Genomic DNA, 12,865 nt, shown 5'->3' on the forward strand with positions numbered 1-12,865 from the left:
ATCAATGACGTGCAGGTCGGATAAATGCGACCTGGCCGTACACACACAGGTCGCATTTGAAAAGATCGGATACGTACCGGATTTAGGACCACATATCCAAGTGGCCTGGGTCGCATTTGAAAAAATCCGATCTGTGTTGTTCAGACTGGCATGAAAAGATCGGATACAGGTCGCATGAAGGCAAAAATAAATCGGATTTGGGTCACTTCAGGCTGCAGTGTGAACGTAGCCTAACTTGCCTGACACTGGGTCACATGTAGTCTTTCTTAATGATCACACACTTCTATGAATATACAACTCCAGCCAAATTTAAATAACCATTTGAAGAAAACAGAAACGAGATTTTCACATTATAATTTTAGATGTGTTGTTCTTTAGTACTAAAATGTCCATACTGATGATTAAACACCCACAATAACAGTAAAAAAAGCAAGAAAGCAGATATCAAAAATTTGAAAATTTATTTTAAATCACAAAATGTTATAAAATGGACAGATAACTGAATCAGTGTACCAGTGATCCCCACCCCCACCCCCTCAATAATCAAAAGTACAGTTAAATACACAGTGAGAACAAATTACAGTCAATAATCAGAAATATAGTTTCTTCCTCTTCAACCATTGTTTTGTGTTTTAATCTGTCATCACTTCCATGGTTTGTCATAACTGAAACAGCGTGAAAAAAGCATCCAAATGTCAAATTTGATCAGGCAGTTTATCTTAATACATGATGATTAATTAATACATGAAGGAAAATTAAAAATCAGCTTTTACTGTAAAGCAGCTGCTTCTTAATTTATTTGCTTGATATACACTTACAGTATTACTGCTGCAAAAATGAGCAAAAACCTTAAAACAGAGAGAAACTTCTGGATTATTTAGAAGCTCAAACTGTTCCTCTAATTCTGACAAAAAACAAAAACAAAAACAAGCTAGAAAAACTGTAAATCATGATCTTAAAAGTCTCACAGGACACAGAAAATGGCCTTCTTGGACTTGAGGTTCAATTTAAAAAAAAACAGCGTTTTCCCAAACAGCTGAATTAATGCAACAACCCCATTTATCATTATATTTAACTGTACTTTTGATTTTAAGGAATCCTATTTGTCACCTTCAGGTGTACAGTCACAAAAAGCCTTTGCAAAAAACAACAACAAAAAAAAAAAAAAACCCTTCCAACTTTATTTACACTTTTCCAAATCTTTCTGCTCGCTTCATTTTCTTTGCCTGCAGAGACAAAAAGAAAGAAAACATTAATTCATTCACCACGGTTAAATTATTTGGTAATGTGTTAAAATATGAATCGCACAAAAACAAAATCTCACCTCAACGTCTTCTCCGCCGACTGAACCAGCACTTGTCAGGATCCCAAACCTCTCCTTCCTCTTCATCAGCTTTTCATCCTCTTCAATCTGAGAAAGATTAAAAAAAGTGTCTTCTTAATGCTTGGTGAAAACCATTTCTTTATGTTTTGAAACAATGCTATGAACAAAGAACACAGAATAACCTTTAAAGTTGTTGGAATAAAGAAAAGTTAGAACTGTTTTAATGTTACTGTGATATTCATGAAGGATATGTGGACTCAAAACCTACAGATCTGCAACCCAAGCAGCAGCTCCTGTTCGTCAGTAATTATCTGAGGTTACCGTTTCTTGGGAATAGACAGATTTATTAATTAGCCTTGATGACAGATTTGACTGAGAAGCGGCAGCAACAGCAGCTGCGACCAACCAACAGAGTCTTGTGGCAATTCGTGAATTAGTCAAGGGGATTAAATTAGGATTATCCAACAGGTTTCAACCCACTGTTCTTGTCTGGCTCCTGAAGGAGAATATAAGTAAGGCTCGAATCAAAGCTGAGGTTTGTGATGAGGAGCTTTTGTTTGATAGAATCCTGTTTGTGTCAAAGTTAAGATCCAGAAGGGCAAAAAAGTTCAAAATCATCTGTATTACATCCATCAGGGTTCTTGAACTATTTTAAAACTCAAAATCCATGCTTTCTAAGACCAGAGCAAAGAAAAACTGTTAAAATTTTAACATATATTCAGGCTTTTATAAACAGGTCATAGCTAATAGTTGTGTATACAGCTTCTCAGCTGTCCAATAATCTATGAGTGACAGCAGTTAATGCCTTTTTTCTATACAGCAAAATGATTCTCTTTCAATTTTATGAGACAAAATAAGACACTGGGAGATGTGTCTTTGATCTGTGCACTCCAGCATTTATTACCTAAAGGTTGCCTTAATGTTTTGATTAAACTATTGACCAAAGTACCATGAAATTCTGCATTTTTGGGATGCTTTTTAGGGATAAGCTACATCTGTTGTGTTATTATATGTATCACATTAGCCTACCTTTTTCATTAATTGATTTTGTACATTATTATTTTAATTTGAGGCTTTTGAATGTCCAGCACGAACCCAAATCCAGGAATTTATGCTCCACGGAAACAACCACACAAGCTCACCTTCTGAGAAATAGATGAGACGTTCACGCCAAATCTTTCTGCTCTCTTCTTCAGCTGATCGACGTTCACCTTTAACAGACACAAAAATGATGAATAAACATCTGAACCAAGCAGAGCAAGAAAGAAAGACATGATCAGCAGTTAATAAAAAGGTTGTTCAACACTTACAGCTTTACTGTCTGCAACGACACCTGTTTGGAAGACAGAAAGCAGAAAACAGTGAGGAAAAAAACAAAGAGAACACAATAAACAATCTCAGAACAAAACAGATTAAATCCACAATGTTTAGCAGTTTTTATTTCAGCACCTGTCAAATGAACAGAAACACGGGCGTCTTTTCAAACTTATTAGCTGAACCTGAAATCTCACTTTAAATGGAAACTACTGCACTAACAATTTTTCAGAAGCAGTTTTTTTTTCTATTCTTTTTAAACTACCGTATTTTCCGGAGTATAAGTCGCACTTTTTTTCATAGTTTGGCTGGGGGTGCGACCTATACTCCGGAGCGACGTGTATGTGACATTTATAACACATGAACCAAAGTACTCCAGCCACTTGACATCTCCGTGAACTGCAGCTTTAAGGCAGTCTTGCGTAACCTGTGGGCGCAGTGGATGATGGATGGAGAGCACAGCTTAACAGCAACTGGGAGGATGCGCCACCCAACTTTCCTGGAAGTCATTGGATGGATCAAGAAAACATGGGCTTCAGTGACAACCAAACCATCCTGTTGGGATTCAGAAAGGCTGGAATAATTGGAACTGCAGCTGACGACGAGTCTGACTAACGCGACACAGAAGAGGAAGCGGCGCTTCGTCTACGGAGTGTACGGGAATTGTTTAGAAGTGACACCGAGGATGAAGAATTCAATGGATTGATGGTTTGGTTAACTTGTTAGTATGTTCTTTATGCTATGGTTATCTGAATAACTTAATGTTACGTTAACATACCGAACACGTGTTCGTTGTGCGTCATGTAGCTGAATGTGCTACGTTAGCATAACGTAGGCGTAACCGTGTTCGTCCTGTTCTTTAATCCATTATTATTTTAAATTGCCGTTCAAGATGGAATTTCTGCTCTGGGTCTCGGGTTATATCATCCACCCCCCCCCCCTCCCCCCAAAAAAGTGCGACTTATAGTCCAGTGCGACCTATATATGTTTTTTTCTTCTTTATTATGCATTTTTTGGCTGGTGCGACCTATACTCCGGAGCGACGTATAGTCCGAAAAATACGGTAGTTATATAAAAGTCACATACAGAAACACGTGTAAAAATCTTCTGTACTGGTTCAGTGTTTGAGCTCACCGTTCTCCACAGGCCACTGAATATGAAATAATCAAACAGTTCCAGATACTACCTCATTTAAAAAAAAAAAAAAACCTGATTTGGCTCCAGTTCAATGTCATCTTCTCAAACACATCCAGACGGCTTCCAGCACGACTGGTATTTTTAGATCGTGCTGTGGATGTCTCGTCCTGACCAGTGAATCGGCGCTCTTTGCGATTTCTACACGGATCGTAAACTTAGTCATCTGGACATCATGTTATCGCTAGTGATGAGAGCTGACTTTCCAGCTACAACCGAGCAGCGTTTACCTGATGAGTCCACAGTTTTAAAGCCCAAAGGCAACATTTCAAGTGAGAGCTAAAACAAGTATAATACTTATTATTTTTCAGTATTTCTGATGGTTCTGGACAGCAAATTCTTCCCACAGGGTCAGACTATAAACACAGACTGCCACTGTAACGTCCTGAGTCATCTGAGGCAAAAACATTCAGCAGAAACAGTCTTAACTTTGCTGACACACACAGTGCATTAAAACACAGGAGTTTTACCATCGTCTGCTCTACTGCCCAGGTTTGACTCTTCGCAGCTTCATCAAAATCAACAAAATGAAAATCCAGTTAACGGGCTGTTGTTTCGCCAGCGTATTCAACAGAGGCACAAATGGAGTGGTCAGAACTGGACTTTCAGAGAGTGATTTAAAAATAGAAGCTACACTAAAAGCTGTTTGGAGGTGTGTGAGAAGCTGAAACTGAGATCTGCTCAATTTAAATCAGCCATTTACATTAAGAAAGTTACAGACATCAATGCATTTAACATGAGCCAACACAAACCCTCTGCAGAATTTTACACTTTCACCACAACGGGGCAGGAGTTCGCTAATGGGTCTGTTGACATATTTCCTGATGTGTGATTTTAACTCTCTACATTTATTTCAGCAGCCCCCCCACCCCCCTAATAGGCTTTGACTTTTCCCAGGCTGCCATTTTAACAAAGAATCTGTTTCAAATGACCTTCCCATTTAAGTAAAGGTTAGACTGACTCATTGCACCACCTTGTGGTGCAAACTGGTATTACATGAAAGACCAGGTGGGCCCTAGTTCAGCTTAAGTCGTTATCTCTTCAACACAATACAGCATTTTTTTGGGATATAAACTCATAGCAGTTGTTTAAATTCTGTTGACTGTTTTGGTTAGTTCTGGAAGATTTTAAATTATGTTTGAACACACTGATTTACAATAAATACCTTTAACTTATGAAAATCAGATTTTTTTCCCCAGCAGTAGTGCAAGTTTTGGCTTTCACTGTTTTATTATTTTTGCACTACGAAAAAAAAAAAAGAGGCATTTATAAAGTTTTACAAACAGTTGAGTTTCTGTTCGCAATAGTAAAAAAAAAAAAAAAAAACCATTTTATAATGTCATCATTCTATAATGGATGGATGTACAGTACGCATGTTTGTATGTTCTCTAGCTCACCTTAGATGACTGGACTAATTTTGATGAAACTTTGCATAAACATTGCCTTGGGCACTGTGAGTGCCAACACCTATATGGCATATACAAATATTTTATACAAATCCCACATCGTGTACATTTGACAGTTCAACTAAAAAAAGAAATAAAACATGAATAAAATAGAAAGACAAGTAAAGTCAATAAACTGTATACTGGTTACAATGCTATGTGGTAATCTTGTTTTGAGTGGTGTACATTGGTAAATGTGTAACCATTAATGTTACAAATTCACTGTCTCTCACAAATGATTGCATGCCGTGACATTCAGCAAGCAGAAAAGGATGAATCTAAAATAATTTAGATTCACTTCTGTTTAGTAAAGTGTGAAGAGTGACAACAGACCTGGGGAGGGACTTGAAGTAGCGGGTAAGCCAAACCTGCAAAATAAGAGAATGCACATTTCAGTTAAATTTATATTTTTATTGAAAGAAATCAGTTTTTATGGCTTCATGGGTGCCATTTGTGAAATTATGACCATTTCTATCATGAATAACAAGATTTGATTCAGCTAAATGACTGATGAGTCAAAAAGAAGGCGCATTAGTCATGCAAACACATTTTATTTATACAATATGTGCAGTTCAAAGCGCTTCGCAGATGGCCGACAAATAACAGCACATCAATAAAATTAGGAGCAATAAAAAAAGATACTAAAATAATAAATAATAATAAATAATAATAATAATAACAACAAAACAATTCAAGGATTAAAGTCACCATGCCTGAGCCATTTTTCTGTGATATATTCAACAGTTTTACAGTAAATACAGCCGATTCATCGTTTATTGTGCTCCATGAATTAGCTGCATCGTGTATTTCAGTAACTTTACTAGTTTCAGCCAGTATTAACAGTTCTTTGAAGACAAACAAAAAACAGGTTAATAAACAAAGTTTCCACATCGTGCCAGCATTAAACAATAAGGTAGGATTAAGCAGTGAATGACTTTTATAGTGTTTAATGAGTTGTAATAATGAAAGCTGTGAGTTACAGCTAAAGCTTTACTGAGGTAAGCCCTCACCTTGCTGCACGTATGGCCTTCTTGCTTTCAGATGAAGCTGGCAGGTTGAAACGCTCGGCTCTCTTCTGAAGTCGCTGCTCAACAAAAGGGTATAAAAAAAAAAATTTTTTAAAAGGACATTATGTCAAGGCTAAATTAAGCGGTACATGAAGCATGAAGATGTCTTATGATATCTAAAATATTAGAACAAATACAAGGATAAAAGGTTCTCTCTCTTTAATCCCACTGAATTAAGTTGAAGTGACAGATAGTTGATTAAAATGTGTAAAAATGTTATTGCAATAAACTGGGAGGTTGTCAGCCCTGTCAAATCACCATAAAAACAGAAATATGTTGGGACGGCGATGACATGGTGACTCAGAAAGACTGAAAATACCTGCAAGTGAATTAACTTCCTAAGCAGAGTTATTATTTTTGCTATTTAAAATGCACGAGGTGTGATACAAAAATAAGAGGAACTGACCAAAAGAACAAAACAAAACCAATTTTAATTTGGCTCATTTCCCCTTGCAGGTCATCTCTGCCAGCCACTTTTTTTTTCCCTTTTTTAAAGATTGCTCCTATGCATCTGTCATGTTCTCCTGCTCTGCAAACTTACAGAGACAGCAAAGACCAAGCTTTTTTTTGTATAGAGGCAACGTTACTGATGATGAGACCTTTCAGTTAATCTACAGTTTCCAGCCTTGAAGGAAAGAGTGGGACCAGGAGCATAGTCAATCTAAAACAAAAAAAACATATCCAGGGTTGTGCACCCTGAACTTGTACTCCATGAAGAGACCGTTGATGCAGACGTCCACCATGATGTCCTGAAACATCTGGGAACATTAAACAAAAATGACCTCAGCGGTTTTTCACAGGTATCCTAAAAATACCGTGTGAAGACCACTGGATGATACTATGTGCAGAAATTCTCCTCTGACACGCACAGAACCTGACACTTAATTATGTTATGCACTGAAATCAGATCAGCAATTAAAAACTTCCAATTAAACTCTAACATGCTCGTAATGCTTTATGAATGAGAGCTGTCATTAGTGCATGCAAACACGTTGTACACACCTCGCTGGCAGATAATGGAGGAGCTATTTTCACCACCTTCTTCTCAGCAGGTCTGAAAGTAGAAAGGTTACATTTCAAACATCAAAAAGAAAATGTAATGTGCAGTGCTGATACGTTCATACCAAAACAGACGATACGAGATGCATAACAAATCAAAAATTTCAGTTTCTGCTGGCTGCCTAGAAACCCTAAAAATGAAGAATTTTGCAAAACACTCTTTATTCTTGCAGTTGCTCTTCTGGAGCCCGTTTTGCCAATTTCACATTACTCTATGTCTAAATGGATGAAATTGTCCAAGTTGTTTATCGTGATATAAATGCCAGAAAGTGAATGGACATTTCTTTGACCTGAGCGCATTTTATACGTTTTGTGTTTTACACTGCATCTATTTTATGGTGTACAAAAGTACAAATATACAGTTCAAAGACAGTTAAACAACCCCAGTATGGGTACTTCTTTCAGCATTCAAAAACAGCTCTGTGTGAACCTCCAATAAACACCCACCTGACCGACATTTTTCAAAAATGATATTTGGCGGACTTCCAGAAAAGGTTTTTATTTTAACATGACACCAGGCTCTTCTGGTTGGACTATAAGGCGTCCCCAAGCCGAGAGAAATAATCTCTCCACTGTATCCTTGGTCTGCTCCGAGCCCTCCTCCCACTAGGACATTCCTGAAATATTTCACATAGGAAGCATCCTAGTCAGATGCCCAGACCACCACAACTTTTTTGATATGGAGGAGAATCGAGACTACTCTAAGCCCCGCCTGAATGACTGAGCTCCTTTAGCTCATCTCCTTTGTTCACTTTCATGCGCAGCACTCTCTTCACCACAGCAGACCAGTATAGCACTAGCACCACTGCTGACACCTCACCAGTTCGTCTAGCAAGTTTCCCACTTCTTCCTTGCCTCACTCACGAACAAGACTCTGAGACACTTCACTCCTGCTGCTTCACACTTGGCTGCAGTTTAAACTGGTCACCGTCTGATGAAGTCAACAGAACAACATAATTTGCAAAAAAGCAGAGGTGAGATCCTAAGACCACTGAACCCATCGCAACTCTGCTGCACCCAGAAATTCTGTCCATAAAAACTATGAACAGAATCTGTTACAAAGGGCAGCCCTAGTTGAGTCCAACCTTCACCAGAAATGAGTTGAACTTATTGCTGGCACTATGAACTAAGCCCTCACTACAGTCGGACAGAGGCCGAACAGCCTAGCCTGATTCCCCATATTCCCAAAGCAACCCCTACAGGACTCCTCGAGGGATGTGGTCGAATGCCCTCTCTCATGTGTTTAAGTCCATAAACACACGTAGACTGGTTGGGCAAATTTTCCCGTGCACTCTCGAATATCCTCAAGAGGATAAAGAGCTGGTATTGTGTGGTAACGATTATTGGCTGGTGTGTATGCTTCATAAAACTGACAGCAATTTTTTATGTACACTTTTTTTTTTTAGTTAGTAAGAACATTTCTACACACATATTAATGAATGAGGCCCAATGTCCTGTTGTCCACAGTCGAAAAGTAAAGAAGAAAAAATAAAAAGGATGTAGACTTAAAGATAAACTTACGGCTCGGGCTCGGTCATTTCAGAGTCTTTGTCTTCTTTTACGTTGTTGGAACTCTCAACTTTAGTGAAGTCCTGAGAAGAAAATCAAGATATGAATTACTCCCACACAAGGTCTGAAGAGGGCTGAGAGGGGGACTTTTTGAGAGCATATTGTGGGAAAATGAATTACCGCTGCATCCTCTGCAAGCACATCATCTACGTCCACATCTTCCTCTGTTGTTTGGAGTACAGGAGAAGAAAATAAAAGAAGGCATACGTAAAGAGTATTTTTTAAAAATGCATAGAAGATAGAAAAAAATGACCATGAAAAACTCTTACTATGTATCTGCATTGTCTGTAGAAATAATTTATCTCAACCCCATCATATGTAGCTGTAACAGCCTCTGGAGGTCTTGTGTGTGCATAGAATCTAAACGAGTCACAGTATGAACGGTATTTTTGCCTCACCATGTTCGTCCAGATAGGCTTGGAGTCGGGCGATGAGCTCCCCTTTGTTTCCCTTGGTCTCCAAACCTCGGGCATCACATTCCTGCCTCAGTTCAGCAAGCTACAAACAAAAACACCAGATTTCATTTAGTTAAACACGGCAGACATTTCTGTTCATAAAATGGTCTAAAATAGCAATGAAATGCATGTAACTTAGACTCATTGATTTTAACATTTTTAACACTACAGTGCACCTACTACTAAGGTGAACTTCAAAGAAGTATAATGTACAGCACTTTTCTACTCTGCTCCAAACATTCAAAGCACTTTTATACACCATGCCTCATTCACCCTTTTATACAAGCACTTTTTTCTATCTAACATTCATGCTCCAATGAATGAATCAGAGCGCAACTTGGAGTGCAGTATCTTGCCAAGGATATTTGTGGCATGCAGACTGGAGCAGCCAGGAATCGAACCGATTAATAGCTGACCTGCTCTACATCCTGCGCCTTAGCCACCCCAAAACAAGAATGAGTACTCATCATTCTCCCTGTCAGTAATGCACTGCAGCACCCATCTCATGTGGATTGATTTTGCTTTCATGAGGGGAATGGGACTTGAGAACCAGTTCTGTTGTGGAAAACAAATCTTGGTCAGGGTGCATCAGAGGAATATGACCACCTGCACAAAGAGCAGTTATATATGTGCTGTGACAACTTATTCTTAAAAAATTCTGACAATAACTAATGAATGAAAACACCCCTATCAGTCAACAATCTTGTCTCTAAGCATAACTCTCCTGCCTCCTCGGCAAGGGCATCATTATCCACAGATGTCCCCAGTCCTCGCACAAATATGAAAACACAACACATGATTACACACAAAACAAACTGGATTAAGTCACATAAGGAATCCATTTAAGTAAATAAAGCTGCACCACTTGCTTTTTATGAAACTTCTATTCCAAATTATACAATCCATCTCTTCAGCACCTTTTCAATAAATTTAATGTTATTTAACACATGCTGGCATGTTTTTCTGAAGCATTGTCTAATTTGGGCTATTCGACTTTATTTAATACTTTTTTATTGTAGGTTGTGTTTAATGTTTTGGCTGCTCTGACTCAGGAATCTCAACATTTTTGGTGATAAATCAATTATATCTCATGTCATAAACACACGGGGTTTACACATACTGCTCACTTTAGTTTGTGTGGCCTGCGATGGAGCCAAACTCCCGGCCTGAGTTATTCTTTCACTTACCCACAGGCGCCAAACAAGTGCGGACACTTAAAAATAAACAATAAAATGTTCAACTATAATCTGGCTGTAAAGCACTGATACTAAGTCCACACAGGGGAAAGAGTCTGGCGGCAGCGTTTCAAACCAGCTTTGGATAAAGTCAAGAGACCGAGTGACGGGAGCTGCACTTTTACGAGCTAATGTTCGGCTAATTTCGGTCAAGCTAACTTAGCTGTTAACTAAATTACAGAAGGACATAAGCAGTGCGTAACTTTGCATATGACAGCCTTTGTCATTTTAAATTAATTTCATAATGTACCCGTGGTTTTATCCGCTCCCAGCTGATGTATTCTAACGTTAGCCTACCATTAGCGCTCTGAACACATGCCGGGTGCTCGCCTTCACAGCCGGCCGTCAATTTGTTCTTCAAACCGGTCAATTAACCCAACCCCGACCTCCGGTCCTGCATTCAACTTCGGTTACAAGCTATCCTCTCCTAAAAAAACGACCAAATGCGTGAAATAAACTGCATAATTTAGGGCAGTACCAACCTTAAGCTTATGCAGCTCTATCACTTCGGTCATCTTTCTTTGTTGATGTGTTTACTTCCTCCAATCAAACCGGAGCTGCTCTCCTTCTCAGCGCCACCAGTCTCACTCAGTTCGTCACAGCGCCGCCCGCTGCTGGGGATGATACCCTGCAGGCGTCTGTATGAACAGAACATAAGAGTATTGATCTGGGAAAAAAACAAGTAAATATAAACCTTAGATCTACCTTGATTTTTTTATGGCATAAATTCAACAAGGTGCTGGAAACCTTCCACAGAGATTTTGGTCCACATAGTCTGAAGTGACTATGTGATTGCGTCAAATAGTCACTTCAGATTTGTTGGTAGAACATCCATGATGTGAATCTCCTTTTCCACCACATCCCAAAGGTGCTCTTTTGGATTGATCTGGTGACTGTGGGGGGCGTTTGAATACAGTGGACTCACTATCATGTTCAAGAAACCATTTTAAGATGATTTGAGCTTTGGGACATGGCATGTTCTCCTGCTGGAAGCATCCAGAAGATGGGTGCACCGTGGTCATAAAACAATAGACACGATCAGCAACAGTACTCAGGTAGGCTGCAACGTTGAAACAATGCTGAGCCAACAGTATGACCAAAATGTGCCAAGAAAATATCCCCCACACCATGACATCACCAGCTTGAACCACTGATACATTTTTCCAATCTTCTGTTGTCCACAGCCTGCGTGAAAACGAGCCTGCGTGAACTGTAGCCTCGTTTTCCCTCTTCTTAGCTGACAGGAGGGGCACCCAGTGTGGTCTTCTGCTGGTGTAGCCCATCTGCTTCAAGGTTTGATGTGTTGTGTATTCAGAGATGCTCTTCTGCATACCTTGGCTGTAACAAGTGGTCTGGCCATTGTCCTCTGACCTCTGGTATTAAAAATACATTTTTACCCAGAGATCTGCCACTCACTGGATATTTTCTCTTTTTTTCATAGCATCCTCTGTAAACCCCAGAGTTGGCTGTGTGGGAAAATCCAAGTGAATCAGCAGTTTCTGAAATACTCACCAGCAACCATGCCACATTCAAAGTCTCAAAAGCAACTTTCTTTCCCATTCTTATGCTCAGACTGAACATTAGCAGGTCTACTTGGCCATGTCTAGTCAACCTGCTGAGTGTGAGCTGCTGCCATGTGATTGGCTAATTAGATATTTGCATTAATGAGCAGTTGAATAGGTGTAGCTAAAGAAGCAGGTGATGATATATGTATATATATTTTTTAACATTATAGGTTTTGATTTAATTGAACCACGCTGCCAAAACTCATTTGCTTAAATAGCTTGGTTGCTTGAAAGTCTATTTTTAAGTGGCTGCTCAAACTACTAAAATACATTTTTTCAGCATAACGCAGTAATAATAAATGAGCTTTTATCATTACGGAAATTCAAAAAGTCACAGGTTCTCATTACATATATTAAAATCATGTTTGACTGCTCCCTTATTAATAAGAAGTCATCACAGCATGTTTGATTTGACAGATTTTTTTGCCCTTCCTGATGCATCCCTCAAGGAATCTGTATCTCCACCTGGAATCAAACTAGAGATATTTCAAATGTGTGAGCCACTACCCTATGCGGAGCCAACAGCTTCTTATCACACATACAGGTTCTTATTGTTACAACATATTATCAAAATGCGTTGATTCTCTGTCAGCTTCTTAGTCTTCATGACTGATTTCATCACCTGATTTTTCTTCCTC

The 12,865-nt window shown here is 38.9% G+C and overlaps 1 protein-coding gene across 2 annotated transcripts; it reads right to left on the reverse strand.

Moving 5' to 3' along the window:
- Positions 1-511: 511 nt before the first annotated feature.
- Positions 512-11,250, reverse strand: sarnp (SAP domain containing ribonucleoprotein). 2 transcript variants are annotated; one of them, XM_030733424.1, is made up of 11 exons: positions 11,145-11,250; positions 9,371-9,470; positions 9,093-9,151; positions 8,925-8,995; positions 7,347-7,398; positions 6,288-6,361; positions 5,611-5,645; positions 2,635-2,657; positions 2,467-2,535; positions 1,325-1,411; positions 512-1,226 (listed from the first exon to the last, which is right to left on the reverse strand). In XM_030733424.1, the coding sequence occupies exons 1-11, from the start codon at positions 11,175-11,177 to the stop codon at positions 1,185-1,187; spliced, it is 645 nt and encodes a 214-aa protein (XP_030589284.1). In that variant the 5' UTR covers positions 11,178-11,250; the 3' UTR covers positions 512-1,184. The 2 variants fall into 2 exon arrangements, with proteins under 2 accessions (XP_030589284.1, XP_030589285.1); XM_030733425.1 differs by having other exon boundaries at positions 516-1,226; positions 9,093-9,136.
- Between the last annotated feature and the right edge of the window lie 1,615 nt (positions 11,251-12,865).

This window comes from Archocentrus centrarchus, chromosome 7 (assembly GCF_007364275.1).
Source record: "Archocentrus centrarchus isolate MPI-CPG fArcCen1 chromosome 7, fArcCen1, whole genome shotgun sequence".
Taxonomy (NCBI): domain Eukaryota; kingdom Metazoa; phylum Chordata; class Actinopteri; order Cichliformes; family Cichlidae; genus Archocentrus; species Archocentrus centrarchus.

Bases quoted from the DNA above. Each gene is read 5' to 3' on its own strand.
- sarnp (XM_030733424.1), bottom strand. From the start codon at position 11,177: ATGACCGAAGTGATAGAGCTGCATAAGCTTAAG. The intron at 6,362-7,346 runs GTGTGTACAACG...TTTGTTGAGCAG, and splicing joins CTCCATTATCTGCCAGCGAG to CGACTTCAGAAGAGAGCCGA. The intron at 1,412-2,466 runs GTGAGCTTGTGT...AATCTTTCTCAG, and splicing joins TCTCATCTATTTCTCAGAAG to ATTGAAGAGGATGAAAAGCT.